This window comes from Corylus avellana, chromosome ca1 (assembly GCF_901000735.1).
Source record: "Corylus avellana chromosome ca1, CavTom2PMs-1.0".
NCBI lineage: Eukaryota > Viridiplantae > Streptophyta > Magnoliopsida > Fagales > Betulaceae > Corylus > Corylus avellana.
The window spans coordinates 15,656,561-15,678,883 of NC_081541.1; the positions used below are offsets into that span (position 1 = coordinate 15,656,561).

Below are 22,323 nucleotides of genomic sequence, written 5' to 3' on the forward strand. Positions count from 1 at the left end.
AACCCAATGGCCCCGCTTCAGCCCCCTCCAAAAAAAAAAAAAAAAACAAAATATGGTTAAAAAACATTATCATTTCTCTTATTTAGAATTCATCGTTGTATAGAGCTGATTAAAAGAATGAATTTTATTATTTCTTTTATTTAAAACAACAATTTTATTAGATTATATATATGGCGCAAGTATAATTCTATTCATATACCTATTATGTCCTTATCGTTCATTTCTAAAGCTGAGAAACTAAGAAGCAAGCGCGCCTAATAACTTCGAAAAAGGCACATATGGAGATAGCGTAGCCGCTATTGACGTAGTCTGGAGGTGCTTAGCGCAACATATTTAAGGCTACCGTCTTCGGCACGCAAGCCCAAGGAAGTCAGTAGTCAGTAGCTACACTTTGCTCCAAACAAATCATATGAGCAAAAGCAACTACTTCACCTGAAAATACTAGTCTAATTCTTTTTCTGAATACAATTTTCAAATGGGCAAATGTAAAAAAAGAAAACCCAAGGAATGCATCTTTCGAGTTTACAACTTTACAAGCACTCTTCAAATTTCTCTCAAAACCCATGACTTTCAGCTTCTATGATTTCTCCTTTTTACTCTACTTTTGATCCTCATGAAAACTGTGCAAAGGCAAAACAAGATATCCAGAAAGGAGACCCCCCCCCCCCTCCCCCCCACCAAAAAAAAAAAGAATAATGAAAGTTCACATGATAAGCCTAACCCCCACCACATGAGTACTCGGGCCCTGCATTAGCTACCACATACCCAACAAAGTAATGTGGCAAATGCTGTGAATACATTGGTATTCTTCGTTGATTGTAATCCATGATCTTCCAACATGCTTTTGTCCACTTCCCACTTCCAGTGTCACGAAGAGCACTCTTAGGCACCTGAGAAGCTTGGATAATGGATAGTTTCATCCGTCCAGGAGGGTCTTGAAAGCCATTATTTATATTCTTCATGAAATCCACTTCAACAGACTCTATATCCGTGTAACTACTCCTGCTAGGATTTAAGCCCCAGTAGAACACAACATTGGGCTCTGTTACTTCCACATCTACATATTCGGTAGGGTTAGGATCACAAAAACCTTGCATCTCCTCCAACTGCAGCAGCAGATAAAATCACATTGTGTTTTGACAAGAAACCATACCAAAAGATTTTAGAATATTGACATTTGTCAGTGGTTAAAGCTACTAACTGGATAGAAGAAAACTTAGATTGATAGGCAGATCACCGGTGTACTTCAGTTAGGGAAAAGATTTAGAATGAACTAGTTCGAAAATATTTGCGAAAAAACAAAGATGTTCCATGTGGTAACAACATTTAACGCACTCTACATTAATTCAAAATTGTCAACAACTTTATATGCTCACTCCATTTTACCAAGGGCCAGCTACACAAATAATGTGTGTACCAGAAATTTCCCAGAACATGATTGTTCATATCCTGAATCACAAGAATGCCAGCTCATGTGCATGTATGCTTAGTGCTTTGGCCAAAATAATCACATCAACTATAAACATGAATGCACTGAACCTGACTTCTCTACTTTTATGTATCCATATAATCATGAGAAGCAGGGACTTCAATTAAACGTTACTAAATAGACACTTATGGTGAAGCCATATCCCTTTTATCTAGAATTTTGAGAAATTATCGTCCGAATTTTGCCTTTGTGACAGATAAGGACCCGAGTTTGTAAGTTTGACAATTAAAATCATGAGTTTTGTTCGAGTGACAAGGAGCCACCCTTCACCTCCACCATCTCCTTGTGTGAGGTGGATCTTCAACCCTCTTTTTTCTTTCCCTCTTTTTCTGTTTCTTTTTTGGCGTAATTGCCTACGTGACAAGCTGACATGTATCTCAATACACGTGTCTCATTTGATTGGTTTGATGTGGACAGCATAACAAGTGACAAGTTTTTTGTTAACGATTGAACAAAAACTCTAACAAAGGGACTTATTTGTCACTCGAGCAAATCACAGGACTTTAATTGTCAAAATTAGAAACTCGATTCCTTATCTATCACAAAGGCAAAACTCAAGGACCTTTAGGGCAATTTCCCTAGAAGTTTAGCCAAAGTTATGAAATCAACTATATAAATATGAATACAGTGAACATCCTATATGAGCCACATACCTTGACAAGAAGGCAGCGAAAACGTGATTTCACCCAACCTACCCAATCTCCTAGCTCATCTTTCTTAGTAGCCGAGAGATAAATTTTGATAAATCGGGTATACTTCTTTGTATATGGAAAAGGCTCAAATATGCTACCCCAAACAAAATCCAGCTTCAAAATATCCTGCAACACCAGGAAGAGAACAAAAAAAAAAGTCCCACGTTATCTCATGCCTCAGTATCACTTTCAACTAAAACGTTCAAACAAAACTATTGAGATACCACAGTAAATTGCACACCAAATTTTGGGAAATCCTTTAATATAAGTAGTGGCTTAGCAAGAGGTCAAACAGCAATAGAGACAATTTTGATCCCAGTTAGGCCACAAAACATACCCTAGTCATAGCATAGCCTTGGAGAAATTCTGCCCTGATCCTGTAGAATGTGCTTCTAGTGATATTGGAATGGCAATATTCATGTGGACTACACGGTAGCTGAATGGGCATTAGGGACCGTGTCTCAGTGGCATCTCCAGTTGTTGGCAACATTCCATCTTGCAGAATTACTGGAGCAGGCCAAGGCCAAAACGCAAAAGTTTGGAAGAAGTTCATAATAAGAGTATTTAAGGTAGCATTTGGATGCTTTTGACAAACATATGCCGCAAGAATTGCCAGATGAACTCCTCCCAAGAATCCAAGCAACTGCAATCAACACAAAAATACTCAGATTCATCACTCGCTGAAAAGTGACATGCCCAAGAAAGCTCACATAATACATAAAAGAAAAGCATGAATAAGAAACACCAGCAGGCAACACATACTTACATTACCGTATACTCCTCGCCTTTTTGCCCATAATTTAACACATCGCAACATTGATTGGAAATTCTGAAATGCATCAGTATGTACATGAGATTTAGAACAAATTATACAGAATATAAAGAAATTAGAATCTCAAAAATTCCTGCAAAGATTGTTTTAGATTAAAAGTATCTCACAATATAGTGATATCCTTGTCAACCCCACTCTATCAACCACAAACAAGCAACCCATATGCATAACAAAAAGGGAAGGGAGCCTCACACAGATACTAATAACTATAGCCTCTCAAATACTCTATTGGATCCCATATGGCCTCCAAGTCAGCATACTCCAAACGAAGGGATCCATACATGTGCACACAGCGTGCACACACACACACATGCATTCTTGTTTGCCCTCTCCATCATATCTCACAATATAGTGATATCCTTGTCGACCCCACTCCCCATCAACCACAAAAAAGCAACCCATATGCATAACAAAAAGGAAGCCTCACACAGATACTGATAACTATAGCCTCTCAAATACACTATGGGATCCCATATGGCTTCCAAGTCAGCATACTCCATAAGAAGGGATCCATACATGTGCACACAGCGCGCACACACACACATGCATTCTTGTTTGCCCTCTCCATCATATCAGACAATCCATCAATGCCAAACATTTCCTATTTTCCCAGAAATAATCCATTGTCAAAACCTCAATACATGGTGTTTCCCAGTAAATATATCAATCCTACTGGTGCAACATTAATATGGAGACACATTGGCACAAAATCAAGTGGCAGATACCAACAGTTGTATTACAAATTTACTCCTCAACAATAAATTCTATTGAAAATTGTCCTCAAAATACAATTACAAATTGCTCAAGAAATAGAATGTCAATCTAGGCTTGCATTTGGCTGGGTAAGTAATTGGAGAATTAATTAGTTTTCAAAAGAAAACATAAAATCAGCCTTTACCTCCAAATCTGGAACAAGCTGAACAATGCGTTTGTTAGCACGTACACCAGACAAACTTTTCCAACTCATTTCATCAATATCCTCGAGAAAGAATGGATTTAGTATATCCACGTTCTGCAGTTCACAAGCTCAGCAGGTCACAATTTCCACAATCAATATTGAAGCAGAAAAGCTTTATTGATAATATGAAGACTACAAAAACATATTTAAGGCAAAATGGTGAAATGATATCAAACACAAAATAGACACCATGTTACCAGACACATGCAAGTAAATACTTCAAAAGAAAAAGTTAGAAATGGAAATCTGAAAATGTATAAAATGTTTCTGAAGATAGCAGCGGTACGCATCAAGTTCAATAGTTGCATAGTCTCAGCACTCACTTCAGGAACAGATAATACTTGCAGTTGTGCATACGGAAGATCAACTGAGATCCCATCAAATTTAAACCGCATTAGAGGAACTTTTGCATCCTTTACACAGTAGATCTCTGATACTTCAGGTCTGCTTTTAAGCATGTTGTACAGAACGACAAAAAAGTCCTCCTGCATTAGTCACATTCATTGAAAATTTAGGCAATTATGCCACTCAAAATCAAGATATAATAAGCAGGCAAAAGGGACTTACTGCCATCGTGGCAAAGGAAGGACCAACACATAAAGCATCAATATCGGATTCCAAACCATGGACCTGAATACATTTAAAAAGTACAATTATAAGTTGATAAGAGGCATTTAGAAATATATATAGCATCAGTGGTAACATAAAAAGTTGATCTCTACCAAAATGCAAAATACTACTATGGAGCTCCCACATTGAAAATTATCGACTGAATTGAGTCTATATGTTTAAACCCTCTGATCTTCCTGAAGTACTAGACAAGACTGCATTTGGAAAGGATTATAAAACAAGCTCATTCCCACATTAAATTTTGATTTTACTTGTAATCTTTTATTCTCAAAGGCAATGTCTTTAAAAGTACTAGATTATTTCTATGTTTTTTGATAAGTACTAGATTATTTAGATATGTTAGAAACAAAACAAAATACAAAAGTTTCTAGAAGTGCTAACATAGGCAGCTCCAAATTAGAGGATTTCATAATTTATTATAAACTCAACATATTATATGTTTTAGTAGCGTAAGCAAAAGTATACAACAAGTTAGGGGAAAAAAAACACAAACAAAAAGAGACAAAGAGAGAACTAACTCCGAGGCCATATGATCCATAAGTCAATATCGTGGCACAGGTGGCAGCAATTAGCTCCCTTGGAAATCGGCGTTGCCATGCAACCTTCTTAATCCATGCCAACACTATCTGCATAATCGTATGAGACATCAAAATATTTAACTCGACAAACAAGACCTGAAATTAATAAAGCGCATGATCACTGAATTAAAAAAAAAAAAGAAAAAAAAGAGACCAACTTTTAATCATTATGGTCGACTAAGTTACAACCCTTCTCACACAAGCAGCCACCCTCGGAAGAGACAATCATTTCCACCAATAAACAAGATAACTAGCGGCCTTGTTTGGCAAAGGAATTCATAAGTCTCAATTTTTTTTTTTTTTTTTTTTTTTTTTTAAATTCAAATTTTCAACCTTCTTACTTTTTATATCATATCATTTTATTATTATTTAAACAAAAAATTCACTCTAAAAACAAAACTTTTTCACTTTTCTATACAAAAAATTCAAAACTTCTATTATTTTATATCACATCAATCACCTCCAAACCAAAAACTCACTATACATGTCCATTAACAAACAAGGCCGCATGTTATACCGTGAACCTTAAATCAGGACAGTGTCCTCGCAGAAGATTTTGCAAACACCCCACAAGTCAACAAAAGAATAATTTGTCTGACACCCCACAAAGATGTTAAATTCTAGTCCTACTCTTAGAAAAGATCTAACAAGTACAGTGCAAAAACTTAGAGAAATGCTGAATACTCTCCTGGCATTTTTTACCACTTTCAATTCCTGATATTGCCCCATTCTTGACAATATTCATGCAGAGGCTGGTCATATAAATTAAAAGAAGCTCACCCTTTGTAATGCAAATGGCACATAATGCTACTGAAATCCCTTATATTTACATATGCATATACAAATACATATACACGTATATAACAAAAAAGAACATATTTCTGAATCGAAGAAAACCTGTTTGAGCTTTAAAATGATATTCCTCCTCTTCTCTTCCTCTTCCGGAGATAACACGAGTCCTTCATCAACCATGAACTACCCAAAAAAAAAAAACGAAACCCATTAACATATAAATCCACCAAAAAGTAACGAATAATTCACAAAATTTGCACTCCAAAGAGAAAATTAAAGCCACCCAAGAACGACAAAATGTAGACAGACCATGAACTACCAAAAAGATTGAAACCCAATAACATAAACCCACAAAGCATTAAGAAAATATTTCAAAATTTGCAATCCAAAGAAAAAATCAAAGCCACCCAAAAGAAAATGTAGAAAGAAAAATATACCTGAAACAGAGAGATTGACCTTTCCTCGTCCATTCGAGCCAGAGCCAGCACCGGTGGGTTGTACGGAGCAAGGGCCTGTGGAACACTAGGTTTTAAGGGCACAAATGGTTGAGGGGCCAAGACGAGGTTGGGTTTCACGGATGGGAAAGAAGCTGTCAACTGGTGAAGAGGCACAAAAATGACGCCGTTTTGGTTGTGGTAAGTATGCGCTGCCATACACGCGGACACCAAAATCTGTTTTAGAGTATAAAGAAAACGATTCTGGTGTTTTCTTTTTCTTTTTCTTTTTTTTGTTTTCTTAGGAAACAAAAGAAAAGATTTTCCAGAGATATGGAAATGCAGAGACAGAAATCGAAATCCGGGGGAAATGGGAAAGTTTTGGAATTCAAATTCTGCCTTTTAACAGAGAGAGAGAGAGACAGAGGGGTGTGTGTGGCTGGAGTTTTATATTATGAGACACGTGTAAGGATCCTCATGGTGCAAAGTGGCTTCTTCTTGTTGGTCAAGTGTCCTCTTTGCTTTCATTCTTCCAAGGTGTACAAGAAATGGGCCACTTTTAACAGAAAAATAAATAAATAAATAGGCTTCTTTACGTGGCTTTATGCAAGTGGCTGGTGGCTCATGTTTTTAAATTTGTCGGTCCAATTTAATTTAGGGTTAAATAATATTTTGCCCTATTTGGTTTAACTACTTTATTTTGTTTCGTATCACACTTAGATACCTCAATTATGGATAAAGATGAAAATGATACCTCAATCTGTCCAAAAATTGATGAAAATCCATGTCAGTGCCCATAAAATCTCGACACACGTTCATATATCTAATTAAAAAATTAAAAAATATATATATTTTAAAAAAATTAAAAACATTAAAAAAATTATATTTTATTAAAATTTTAAAAATAAAAAATGAAAATGATATCCCCATCAAACTTCTGTCCAAAAATTGACGAAAATCCATTTCAGTGCCCTTAAAAACTCAACATGTATCCATATACCTAATTAAAAATAATATATATATTTAAATTAAAAACATTAAAAAAATAAAATAAAATTAAACTAAAAAAATTGGAAAAGGGGTTGTTGGAAGCCACCCCATTTTGCCTTAAGGGGTTTTTGGCCAACCCCATGGGGTGGCTGAAACCACCCCTGGTCATTTTGGGGGTGGTTCGACAACCCTTGGGGGTGGTTGGACCACCTCTAGACCCGATCTACGGTGGCCGAAACCACCCCAAGCCAAACGAGAGTGGCTTGGCCACCCCCAACCGCCTTGGGGTGGTTTCAGCCACCCCCAAAACCGCTAGGAGTGGCTTCTGACCACCCATTTTCCAAAAAAAAAAAAAAAAAAGTCATTTTTTTATTTTAATTTAATTTAATTTTTAAATGTTTTTAATTTTAAAAAATTGTTACTTTTTTATTTTTAATTAGGTATATGGACACGTGTCAAGTTTGTAGAGGTGCTGACGTAGATTTCTGTCAATTTTTGGACGGAAGTTAGATGGAGATACCATCTTCGTCTTTATCCATAATTGAGGTACTAGTTGTGATACAAAACAAAACCAATGGGCAAAAAATAAAGTTATTAAACCACAAGGGGTCAAAGATATTTAACCCTTGTAAGATAGTAGTCGGATAAAAATATGACCTAGGTTCCCCATATAACAAGCTTGTGCTCATAAACCATAGGAGTTATATTCACACTTTAAATTCACTTTGATTAATATAATTTGTAGAAAATGAATATTTTGAGATTGCGTTTTTAAAAAAATTGTGACAATTACAAGGAGGATTTTTTTTTTTTTTTTTTTAACACACAATTTTAATGATAAAACTACGATTTTAAATGTTAAACACTTAACTGCATTTTTAAAAATCACATTTTTCAAATAACACATTACTTTAGTCTAGACTTTCACCCATCCTAGTGTCATTATAAATGAAGTTCTACAGTTTTGGACTCTCAACCCTTTCCAATATATATATATATTGACATGTACGCACAAGAGGAGAGGGAGATTTGACCCTTTCCAATTTGATGCTTATCTCATACCATTTAATCTATTGGTCACAAAATTTACATGTTTAGGTAATAATATATAACATGCTCCTATGTTTACTTACTTTAAAGCATTTTGATATCAATGTTTCAATATCGTACATGTTGCAAGCTCATGTAAGCCTCTCTTTGCCTACAATGTATATCTAAACTGTAGTTTTTTACAGTAAATTTCACTAATGTTGCTAATGTAATAGTTCGATTTTGCATGGAAGAGTTAATAGTCTAGTAGAAATAAATATTAGTAGTGTGGTTGGCATAAAATCCTTGGGCATTTGAATTCATGTACATCGTTGCCACCTTAATTGAGTTATGGTTGCATAAGGATATTAGGAGTTCTAGTAGAGTTGCTTTGATCTTTGTAAGGGTTGTCAAAGTTGTCAAAGAAAACCCTTGGTCCCTTATGTTGCTTAATGAAAATTATAGTTGAGATTATTACCTATTTTGCAATTTGCTTCCTAAAGCTATTAATCACTTAATGAAGGCCCTCTTCTTTGGATTTTCCTATAAAATCTTGGCCAATTAACTTTTTTTTCTTGGTATTGAGGTTACCAAAATTCTTGCTGGCATTCACCTCTCACATAATCGGTATATCACTAATGTGTTTTAAAGGATAATTACTTATAAACATGCCCAAGATTTTGTCCACAAGCAATGTAGAATTATTCTTCAACACTTTTATCTCGGATCCTACTCTTTATCGCAATACGGTGGTGCACTCCTATCTTTCCATCACTCGATCAAACACTGCTTTTGCTGTGAATAAGGTTTCCAATTTATGCAAGATCTTCGCGATACCCATTGGTCAGCTGCTAAGTGAATCCTTTACTACTTGAAACACACCATTACACATGAATTGGTGATTAAAGGAAGTTCCTATTCTCAACTCTATGCTTGTATGGATGCTGACTAGGCTGGTTGTTCTGGTGACCGCAAGTTTACTTCAGGTTTTTGTGTCTTTCTTGGCAATAATTTTAATTCTTGGCGCTCTAAGAAGCAACCTACTGTCTCTTGCTCAAGTATTAAGTCTGAATATAAGACAATTGCCAATGCTACTGCTGAATTCACTTGGATTCAATTTTTGCTCTCTAAGCTTGGGTCTTCTTACACTTGGCTCCAGTGTTATTTTGTGATAATATTTGGTTGTTTCATCCTCGTACCAAACACATTGTCATAGACTATCACTTTATTCCCAAAAGGGTTGCAGCCAAACACTAATTGTCAAGTTCAATTAATTCTTGTCTAGCAATGATCTAACCAAGCCACTGCTCTCTACACGGTTTCAACAGCTTTCTTCCAATTGAGGGGGCATATTGGAAATAATGATGTCAAACCTCTCACAACTAGGGAAACAATCGAAGATTGAAAGCTTGAAGATATTCCAGCTGTCCAAGGTCTGCATGCTAGCTGTTGAAGTTGACATAATTATTAATTATATGGTAGGCTCAAACGGCTCCTTTAGTTGTTATCCAAGGAAAGCTGGTGAAAGTGCTCTAAGTGAATGTCCAAGGACACTTTTTAGTTGTAGTCAGGCAATACCTTAGTCGTAGTTTTCTGGATCTCTTTGGCGCCTGCTATCATTAACATGTTACTGAAGACACATTCGCAGGCTGTTCACATGGTCAATAATGTAAAAACATATAACAACTGGCATCTAATGATCGATCAACAAAATAAAGGTGTTACTGAAGTGAAGTCAAAAAAATCCCAGGTAGTAGTTAACTGGGATTGTAATTGTGATGGCAATTATAGATCTAGACTTGCCTAGCCGATCAGAATGGATGAAGGAACCAGTTATTCATTTATTATGTGCACAATATGCTTCTACTCGAGTGGCACTCTTAGGGTATAACTATTTAATTTGTTTATATACAAGTATGCAAATTAGCTCCTCGTTCTCAAGGACTCTCTAAGGATGAAACTTATGCATGTTTTGGAAGAGGCCACAAGCTTCCAGAAACCCAGCTTCAAACTCAACAAGTTAAGGCCATGAATTAGGAAAACTAAAGCCAAAGATGATAATATGCTCTAGTGCCCTCATAAAGCAAAATCATTCCAACACCAGAAGAGCACTTGTAGGCAACAATGCTAAACAATCACTCTACATTTCTCTTGAAGCACAAGATAAGTTACTGTAATCACTCTACATTGTATTTATCCTTGTAACAACCACCAAGCTGGGTACAAGAGAAAACACATTTACAGCAAGAGTAAGAGCTCTTTTAATTTCCAGCCAATTGGACCATGTTGGCCATGATTAGCAAAGTGGCTGCTCCTCAGGATGACAGCATCCTTGTTTAGACATCTCAATATTGTAGTAAAATTGGCTACTGAGAAGTGAGAAGCACAAGTGAAAGCAGAAAGCAGGCATCAAATTCTAGTAGAATTCTCAATCATCAACATTGGCCAATCCACAAGCCACCATATATAGCTCCTCCTTTCACTATGGCAGATACAGATGCACCCTCCTCTGCCTCAGTTGCTACATTTTCATCCTATTCCACTATCACTATATCCCATAAACCATTTTCACTTCTTTCGCTTCTCCAAAGCCAACACACTAGAATAAGAGCCTGTTACATTTTCATCCTATTACTACTACAAAGACCCCCCAACCAAATAAATAAATAAATAATTCATGTATTTTAAAATTATTTTTAGCCTAATGACACAGTCAAAGTAAGAAAGACCAAAACAGGAAGAAAAAAAAAAAGATTCTTTGATGGCCGACAATTGGGTACTGCTAGATATAAGGCATATATATATATAGCAAACAACTATATCAATCATCAAAGATCTCTGTATACATGGATAAGGTTAACTAAAAGATTTACTCTGTTTCAAACCCCATCGTCCCGACCTGTTTGGAAAGGTGTCAGAAATTCCTGCCAATCACAAAAAAAAGAAAAAAAAAGAAAAAAAGAAAAAAAACTAACAAATCAAAGGGTACAGCCGCAGAAGATAAAAAAGGAGCAAAGCATGGCGACCAAAGCCACGGACTCTAACACCGTAATGATTGTCCAGAACACGTCATCAAATACCGTAAAATCCAACCACCTGAAGCCCCCAAAGCTCCAACCCGTTGAGAAGTAGGAAAAATTGAATTCCGGCCACCACCGGTAGATTGACGACGGCAGAGAGAAAGTAAATTCCGGCCACCGGAAACCTGAGGTGTACCAGCTCGCAGACATCTCTCTACGTTTTCTCCGTGTCTCTTTCTTCTTTTGTCGGGGTTTGTCTAGCAAAAAATGTTAAAGCTTGATATGGAACATTATTGATGGGATTTTTTGTGCAACCATATGTTTACACGTGTTCCAGCGTGACTTGACCGACTACTTGGGGTGGTAATCTACTGTTCAGATCGATCTCACGTGGGACACGTGATAAGGTATGGCTTTTATAGATAGATATCAACAGTTACAACTTACGTAAAGGTATTTACACGTGGAAAATGGTTTTAATTAGCTGTTAACAGGTTAATTAATTTCTTAAAACTCCAAGGTATCTTTTTTTAGTAAGGAGTTGTTGTCGTTTTGGCTTCTTCTAGGGTTTATCTGCCTTGATGGACAAGTATTTGTTTGAACGCTAGCTATAAATACGCAGGCTGTCGTTTTCGGGAGTTGTTTGAATAAATCTTTGGTGGTGGAGATTAAAATTCCCACGTAAAGAGTTTTGAATGGTTGATGATGAAGGATGGAGAGATTAGAGTCATCGCCAACGTACACGTATAGGTGCTGTGCACATGGTTGATCTTGATGAGTTGCGACAATGACACCACCATGTGCGTCGCAATGCCAACATACATCTACACCTAAGAGTATTAAAGAAGCCATGAGTTGTCTGTTTCTTTGGATATTTATGACAAAAACTTTAATTTGGTATAATTTTCTTGCTATAACTATGGTTTATGTGTGAAGCTTATTATTTTTAGAGTAATGCTAAGTCCTATCTTTTTATCCTCCAAAAATTTTCTTAAAGCTGATGTGGCTTTTAAAATCACCATTAAATTTTAAATGAATCAAACTTGAATTTTAATCTAATGATGATTTTGAAAGCCACATTAGCTTTAAGAGGATAAAAAGATGGTACCTAACATTATTCTTATTTTATTATGTGTTTTTTTTAGAGTTTTTTTATTCATTATGGGTGAAGCCTAGTTTTTGATTCATTATTATTTTTGTTATATCAAATGCTTGCGTTGTTTGATTTGTTATGGTTCGAATTTATTGTGAATTCTTAAGCTCTCTTTTCATTTTATTTTATTTTATTTTTTTTAAGGGGAAGACATTTTATACTGATTTATTGATGAAAAGATTGCGAGCAAAAATTCTTATAAATAGAGCAAAAAGCTCTGAAGCAAATCATAGCCGAAGTTACGAGGTTACAGACGTCAAAGATACATACATTATAAATCTAACATTCAAGACCTATCAATGACATCAACATCTGCTAACCCATGACTAGTTTTTAGTTTTAACAACAGGTCTGCTCCAGACAAACTCAATCCAATGCGTAGGTAGCTCTTATTCCTTGGCCATGAGAGCAGAAAACTCACATGCTAAAACTCATCTTCCTCAACTCGATAGCCAGGATACAATTCACATCCACAACCCAAAGGTCTGGACCAAAAGCGAAAACCCCACAAATCATCAAGCAAGCAGATCAAGAGAGAGGACAGACCCTTATTACAAGCAACAAAAACAGGAACAAAAAACCACAAGAAAATAGAAAAAACAGGCAGGAAACGAACAGGGAAAAACCGGAAAAGAAATACAAGGAAAAAAGGGATAAAAACCAAAAAACCACAAAAACAGAAAGCGACGTCGGAAGAAAACAAGCCTCAGAGCGAGGCTGCCGGAAAGCGACACAAGGAGGCGATGGACACGAACGGAGCCAGAGAGCCAATGGGAAGAGCGCAAGTCAACGTGGGTTTGACAGGGGATGGTAGATCGGGCTTAGACCATCCCAATCCAAGAGCCAAGCCAGAACCGGAAAATGACTTGGCGGATCTGAGCTCAGTGGCCGTAGGATGGGGGCTAAAACAAAAAACGGGACAAAGAAGGGGAAAGAGGTGGAAAGGAAGGGGAAAAAACACCGCACAAGGAGTTAGGGAATATCAGGTAAATAGTCTAGCTCATAAGGTAAAGAGGGGGTGGGGAGGCAACAAAGGATGAGGGGAGGAGGGGAGATCAAAGGTTCTCCCCCTCCTCCTGTGCGGCGCTCTTTGCTAGGAGAAGAAACCCTAGCAGAGAGAAAAAAGGGTACAAGGTTCATCAATTCTTAAGCTTAACATGTCATTGAAATCAAAATTTTAATCAAACTCATACTCAATCGACTTTATTTTTAATTAGTGTTTCATTGTTAAATCTTCTGATTATATAAGTTGATTCTCTACCTAGTTGAGTTATAAATATGTCTTAACAATATTTTACTTAATTTACAAACATTGAATGTCAACACAAATATAAAATTATTGGAATTTAGCCATTTAGGGCATAATTCCCAAAACACTATTTTACTTAATTTAGTTTCGTTAATTTAATTACTTAATTGCTCCACTTTTTAGTGGAAAATAACAATAAACTCATTTTATTTTTCTACATGATAATATAAATTTTACTTAAGTGTCTACTATTCTTTGTGAATCGACTTTGGTCTTACAGAAAATTTATTACTTGCGAAAACTTATACTTAGGTTTGCAATCTTTTTGACGCAACCCCCTATATCTTTAAATAATACCACAAAGACCAAAAACTTTAGGTTATCAAAGGGCAAAGAAGGGGTATGAGTTAACAGTATGATACAACGTGACTTAGTGGGCTGCAGCGAAGAACATCAATAAGCAGCAGATAAATACTTCTAGATCTTGATTCTATCAATGATCTAAGAAATCTTCTTGACAAAAGCTAGATACTCTATAGGTTTTGAAGGAAAAGAAAGAAAGATGCTCAATTTTAAGGTTTCTTATTCAACATAAACTCCCTTTCTCTGGAGGCTATAAGCATATATTTATAGCCCCAAAACCCTAAACCTAATAAAATATGACATAAATACCCCCCAAAACCCTAAACCTAATAAAATAATGAAATAAAGACTTTTAAAATCCTAACCCTAATAAAATAACAACATAAAGTCGGCTAGAAAATAAAACAAATTGATGGCGTCCTTCTGAACGGGACATGTAGCCGTCCCGACGGCCATGCCACTTAAACGACAAAAACATGAAATAACATATGGGTTCGGAATACACTCCGATCTACATCACTCTCCCCAGGTTGGAGAGAATTTTGCTGTTCTTCCCACGGTCCTTCAGCTGTCCAGTCAACTCATTTCATCCTCCTCTTCTCAAAATCACAACAAGGCCACACCTCATAATAAACATAATGACCCGCAACTCAACTTGCCGAGTAGACTTGCGAAGCTTTGCTCTTACCTTGCCCTTCCCAACCATGAGAATCCCCAAAGAACTCACAAAGACCCTTTCACTCTTTGATAGAAAAGTTGTCTCCGCCCCATAGACCTCATCACAACTTTGGTTAAAAGTTTTTGACATGATAGCATCTACTCCAAGGAAATCAACTTCCAAATCAAAGATTTCCCTTTCAGGACTTTCATCAAACACTTGGTGTATAGAACTCACCTCTTTGTCGGGATAGATGTCATAGATTGGTGGAGAGGCCCAATCTACCGCACAATCTTCTTCAATAAATCCATCTTCCTCCACCACAACTGATTGACTCCTAATCTCCGTCGCCTTTCTAGGCACCATCTCTGCCATCTTCCTAGGTACTTCTTCTTGTGGATTTTTTTTTTTTTTTTTTTAAGTTTTTTTATGTCACCAAGAACTCTTTGGGTTGCAAGAAACCTTGGAATTTTGGTACATCGAGTTTGAACCTGCTCACCCGCCGATTGGCATGAGCTTGTGCAAGGTGCTGATGTCCGTGTGTTCAGCGCTCCGCAAACAGGTTTCTAGATCCACTCCCTTTGTGACCACACAGGTTGGATATTCCAGTAGTGAGGTCTTCAATTTGATCCCTTATAGCCGTAAATTGATGCTCCACGTGTTGCCAACGTTCAACGATAGATTTTCCTTCTGCCTCCGCAAATCGCGGCATTGATTGGCGACGACAATTGTTTGGCCCACCACCCATGTGCCGCAAACGAATCGCCAGTTGCTCCTTATGTGCTGTCTCCGTGCGCACGTGCACCTCGTTCATGTCTGCCAGACGGTCACTCCTCCTCATTCATGAAAAGTAACTTGAGCTTTGATACCAACAGATGCAGCGTGACGTAGTGGGCTGCAGTGAAGAATATCAATAAGCATCAGATAAATACTTCTAGATCTTGATTCTATCAATGATCTAAGAAATCTTCTTGACAAAAGCTAGATACTCTCTAGGTTTTGAAGGAAAAGAAAGAAGAACGCTCAACTCTAAGGTTTCTTATTCAACAAAATCAATAATCAATATAAACTCCCTTTCTTTGGAGGCTATAAGTATATATTTATAGCCCAAAACCCAAAACCTAATAAAATATGACATAAATACCCCAAAAATCCAAAACCTAATAAAATAACAAAATAAAGACTCCTAAAACCCTAACCTTAATAAAATAACAACATAAAGTCGGTTAGAAAGTAAAACAAACTGACAGCGCCCGTCCAGACGAGACATATGGCCGTCCGGACGGCCACGACACTTAAACAACAAAAACATGAAATAACATCTGGGTTCAGAACACACTCCGATCTACATCACAATAGACCCAAAAATCAGGCCAACAAATATGGCCAATTATGGGCTTGAGCTTGTGTCATCAAATAATACCAATAATGCAAAAAAAAATAGGTCACATGGGCTAACCATAGCCTTTTAAGCTTTATTTTACCTTTTTTTTTATTCTTTCCTTTTTTTCTTACACAATCCAGACATAACTATAACTACAACGGGATATGAAGCAAGACAATCCAAAAAATAAGACAAAGATGCCAAACAAACAGACCCAAAACCAAACATGACCCATGTACTAAGGCATAAAGTCAAAGAAGTTGGAAATTAATTCACTATATATATATTGTATATATATATCAATCCACCCAATATTCAGGTTTTACGAATAAAAAAATACGTCATAAATATGATGATGATTGAAATGCTTTTGCAGTCTACAAGTAGGTTTTTTTTTTTTAAAAAAAAAAAAATCATTTGCTTTGCATCCATTTCATTTAGGCGATTCATACAATCAACTAGGTTTTCGATACTGGCATTGGTATCATCGGTATCATCAGTGCAGGCTGTATCGGTATTAGGCGAGTTAATGTCAATTACATCAATCATACTTTTATCAACGGTTTTTGACTTTTTAATTGTTCTCATTGATGTGTCACCGTCACCATATGTTGTGCAAATTTATTTAACTCGCAAGTGCACGAATCGATTGTAGTTTAATAGATTGCAAGTGCGAGGTTGAACCCACAAAGAATTGTATTTTTGAAAGAGCAACTTATATCTAAACTAATTAAATCCTAACCTAGTTCCAAAAGGGTTTTGAATTTGGTTTTGAAAATTAAAAGACTAAACATAAAACAAATAAACTAAGTAAATCAATAGACAAAGACACTAAGGATGCAGAATCCACACTCACCAAATCATAACAACATACTTTATACTCATCAATATTAATCCGAAGTTCTCAAAATTTAAATCTTATGTATGTTTTACTATGCGTCAAACAATTAATCAAAATCATCCCATGTATCCATTCATTGCACAAATCACAAGAGGAATCCAATATCAATTAAATCATCAAATGTATCCGTAAATCACAAAAGATATCCAATCTTAATTGAAACACCAAATGTATCCGTAGAACAAATCACAAGGGATATCTAATTATTTTGGCAAATAAAATCAAGCAATCAATTATGTGAAATTATCTTAAATCATCAAGTGTATCCTTGAATCACAAAAGATATCCAAGAATCACACCACACATTAAAAATAAGTAAAACATTGAAATATTAAACCCAATAAAATCAGATAAATAAAGATTTATATGAAAGTATTGATGTTCTTCATCGGTGAGGTTTCATCCCCAACCTTAGTTGGGAATTTAGTTCCACGTAAAAATAAAACCTAAATCTAAAGAAAACCTAAACTAAAAAGAGAAAAACTGTAGAATTTTGCTCTCTGAAATTCTATATCTTTTCTTGAATGTAAAGAAGTCTATTTACAGGCTTTAGGGAAGTCCTAGAAGCTCTATTAAACCTAGATAATTCGGAGGTCCGTCTCCCAGTCAAAATAGAAGTCTGAAATCATAATAGGATTCGTCCAGATTTGTGTTCTTTTATTGCAGGGCGATTTTGGCATAGTAACCATCCGAATTAGAAAAATCCTATTTCACAATGAAATGTATTATTTTGAGTTAGCTTTCCAATCCCACTTCAATCACTTCAATCCGATATTTGAACAGAAAGTTATGGTCAAAATACTGAGATGTGTGCAGAATCTAAATTTGAATCCAATCCGAAATCTTATCCAATCTGAAATTTAATCCAATCTGATCTTTAATCCGATTTAACCTTTTTCTTTGATTTGGTTAAACTTAACCACATCATCTAGGTCTTCTCAAAGTATACTTTTTTCCAAACTTTGCATTTTTTCCTTTAAAACTGTAATTTTTTTTCAATGACCTACAAAATACTAAAAATACAAAACTAATACAAAACATTAAATAACGACACGAATAAAGGATTAACTAATGTAAATAAAGGGGTCCAAATATGGAATATTTGGCACTTATCATCATACATAGGTCTTTTAGCTTCTCTTCAACTAGATCATGTGTCCTCACCACGCTCATACATATGAAATCTCCCGTCGCCACCGTCACCACAAAACCCCACGCCGCCTCTTGAACTAGGTCCTGTGTCTTCACCACTCTCATAGATATAAAATCCCCCGCCGCCGCTAGCACCACGAAACCCACCGCCCCTACCGCCAGCCCCACCACGATTATGGCCACTTTCATGGTGGGCGTGGGCGTGGGAGTGGGCGTTGGCATTCATTTCGACAAGTTGTGTGAGGAGCTTATAATGTCTAGAACATTTTTTGACATTCTCCAAAACCTGAAATTCCAGCTGTAATAAAATTGTCAAAACAACCTCAAACAACTAGTCTTTACAACTAACATTGTACACATTCAAAGCGTTTAGACTATTAACATATTAAGAGTTGATTTTTATACATTTTATGACCCCCACCATAAATCAGTTCGGTGGCCTTCGTCCACTTCTTTTTCATCTGATACCATTTCTTTTTTATCTGTTGCATAGTACAAGTAGGCTTTGTCTAATTCATTACTAGTAAAATGGGTGACCAAATATATATATATATATATATATATATATATATATACAACATATATATACCAATCCACCCAATATTCAGGTTTTACCAACAAAAAAGTACATCTAAAACAGGATGACGACTGAAATGCTTTTGTTGCCTTTAAGTAGGTTTTGTTAAGATCATTGCTTTGCATCCATTTCATTTAGGTGATTCTTGCATTCAACCAGGTTTTCTATATTGGCAATGGTATCAACGGTAACGTCAGTGTGGGTTGTACCGATATCAAGCGAGTTAAGGTCAATCATGTCAATCATACTTTTATCAATGGTTTTTGACTTTTCAATTGTTGTCATTGACATGTCACCGTCACCATACATAGGTCTTTTAGCTTCTCTTGAATTAGATCCTGTGTCTTCACCACGCTCATAGATATGAAATCTCCTCCCGCCACCCTCACCACAAAACCCCCCACCGCCTCTTAAACTAGGTCATGTGTCTTCACCACGCTAATAGATATGAAATCTCCGCCGCCACCCCCACCACGATTGTGGTAGGCGTGGGCGTTGGCATTCGGTTCGATAAGTTGTTTGAGGAGCTCATAATGTCTACAACATTTTTGACATTCTCCAAAACCTGATATTCCAGTTGTAATAAAATAGTCAGAACAGCCTTAAATAACTAGTCTTTACAACAAACAATGTACACATTAAAAGCCTTTAGACTATTACCAAAATAAGAGTATGATTTTTATAGATTTTATGACCCTCACCATGAATTAGTTCAGTGGCATCAATCAACTTTTTTTTTTTTTTTTTTTGTCATCTGATACCATTTCTTTTTTACTTGTTGCATAGTATAGGTAGGCTTTGTCTAATTCATTGCTAGAAAAATTGGTGACCATATATATATATATTGTAAGTATTTTTGTTGGCTTAATTCGGTTCCAAAATGCAAAGGCTACTGTTCACGGGCTCAAACACTGATATAGAGTGCTCAAAATCCAATCTCTACCATTCACAATGAGGATTCACGTGTCATGAATATCCCTACAAAGTTTAAGCTCAAGCAGAACACAAATGCTTATCGATCGGAGCTGTTGATCATGACAGGACAACATTTCCAAAATGTAATTTTTCCTCCATTTTAGCCCGGTCCGAACAGGTCCTTTCCCTGTCATGATAGCAATTCCAAAAACATAAATTCTCGTCCTGTGAAGGCTGTCCGGACAGCAAGACAGCCTGTTCGGACAGCAATTTCAGAAACATGTTTTTTTGTCTTCCGCAAGGCCCTGTTCGGACAGGCACTTAACCTGTCTGGACACCCCATAGATTTTATGCCCAAAACGTGTTTTTAATGTGAGCCCAGGTCTAGGGTTTTGTAGATGTTATAAATACATCTTCATAGAAAAGAAATTGACGACTTCTTCATCTAGAGTTTGTCGTCGTGTGCTAAGAGCGTCTTGATATAGATCGTTAGTTCTCTCTTATAGAGTGATCGTTTGTTTTACTTATTGATTGTTAAAGTGAAGTCAACCGGAGTTCTGGTGAAGGGAGATCACGTAGAAGGATTGTGCCAGCTGCCTCTGGAAAGGGCTACTGCGGTAGAAGGCAAGTGGGTCGCTTGTTTTATACAAGATAGTGTCAATTGCGAGGTTTTGTAAGTGTGAACTTCCTATTATCCTTTATTCTTTTACTGAGTTAGTTAATTTCCTGAGTTTGACTGCCCTAGAGAGGTTTTACTTTTAGAGAGTTCTCTAATTGGTTATTTATTGGTTATTGCATATCTCTTTTGGTTGATTATAAATTGTTAGGTCAGATCTATTTTCATATAATTTTGTGTGAAACACCTATACATTAAGAATAGGTGTTATTTGGAGTCAATAATGGTTTTTCATATATATATATATATATATATATATATATATATATATACCAATCCACGCAATATTTGGGTTTTACCAACAAAAAAGTACGTCGAAAATACGATGATGACTGAAATACTTTTGCTACCTTCAAGTAAGTTTTTTTTAAGATCAATTGCTTTGCATCCATTTCATCTAGGCGATTCATGCAAACAACCAGGTTTTCGATACCAGCATTGGTATCATCGGTATCATCAGTGCCGGCAGTACCAGTATCAGGCAAATCAAGGTCAATCATATCATTAATACTTTTATCAACGATTTTTCACTTTTTAATTGTTCTCAGTGACGTGTCACCATCACCAAACATAGGTCTTTTAGCTTCTCTTGAACTAGATCCTGTGACTTCACCACGCTCATAGATATGAAATCCCATGCCACCACCCTCACCACTAAACCCCCGCCGCCTTTTGAACTAGTTGTTGTGTTATCACCACGCTCATAGATATGAAATCTCCCGCCGCCAAACCCACCACTAAAACCCCCGCACCCGCCGACACCCCCACCACTATTATGGACACTTTCATGGTGGGTGTGGGCGTTGGCATTCAATTCGATAAATTGTGTGAGGAGCTCATAATTTCTACAATATTTTTTGACATTTTCCAAAACCTAATATTCCAATTGTAATAAAATAGTCAGAACGACCTTAAACAAGTAGTCTTTACAACTAATAATCTACACATTAAAAGCGTTTAGACTATTACCACAATAAGAGTATGATTTTGATAGATTTTATGAACCCCGCTATGAATTATTTCGATGGCATCCGTCCACTTTTTTTTTTTTTTTTTTTTTCATCTAATATAATTTCTTTTTTACATTGCATGGGACAAGTAAGCTTTCTCTAATTCATTCCTAGTAATATATATATATATATATATATATATATATATATATATATATATATATATATATATATACACCAATCAACCCAATATTTGGGTTTTACCAATAAAAAAGTACGTCGAAAATACGATGAAAACTGAAATGCTTTTGCTGCCTTCAAATAGGTTTTTTAATATTTGGGTTTTACCAATAAAAAAGTACGTTGAAAATACGCTGAAAACTGAAATGCTTTTGCTGCCTTCAAGTAGGTTTTTTCTAAGATCATTCGCATTGCATCCATTTCATTTAGGTGATTCATGCATTCAACCAGGTTTTCGATACCAGCAATGGTATCATTGGTATCATCTATGCTGGTGGTACCAGTATCAGGCGAGTCAAGGTCAATCACGTCAATCAAACTTTTATAAACGGTTTTTGACTTTTTAACTATTTTCAATGACGTGTCACCGTCACCATACATAGGTATTTTAGCTTCTCTTGAACTATATCCTGTGTCTTCACCACGCTCATAGATATGAGATACTCGGCCGCCTCTTGAACTAGGTCTTGTGTCTTCACCATGCTCATAGATATGAAATCCCCTGCCGCCAACCCCACCACGAAAACCCCCGTCCCTACCGCCGACCCCACCACGATTATGGACACTTTCGTGGTGGGCGTGGGCGTTGGGATTTGTTTCGATAAGTTCTGTGAGGTGCTCAAAATGTCTACAACATTTTTTGACATTCTCCAAAACCTGA

At 36.3% G+C, this 22,323-nt stretch overlaps 1 protein-coding gene across 1 annotated transcript; it reads right to left on the bottom strand.

Moving 5' to 3' along the window:
- Positions 1-687: 687 nt before the first annotated feature.
- Positions 688-6,776, bottom strand: LOC132162989 (nuclear poly(A) polymerase 3). The gene is made up of 10 exons (XM_059573194.1): positions 6,409-6,776; positions 6,077-6,154; positions 5,120-5,227; positions 4,539-4,601; positions 4,295-4,456; positions 3,912-4,025; positions 2,948-3,010; positions 2,519-2,824; positions 2,143-2,307; positions 688-1,106 (listed from the first exon to the last, which is right to left on the bottom strand). The coding sequence occupies exons 1-10, from the start codon at positions 6,622-6,624 to the stop codon at positions 717-719; spliced, it is 1,665 nt and encodes a 554-aa protein (XP_059429177.1). The 5' UTR covers positions 6,625-6,776; the 3' UTR covers positions 688-716.
- Positions 6,777-22,323: the final 15,547 nt, after the last annotated feature.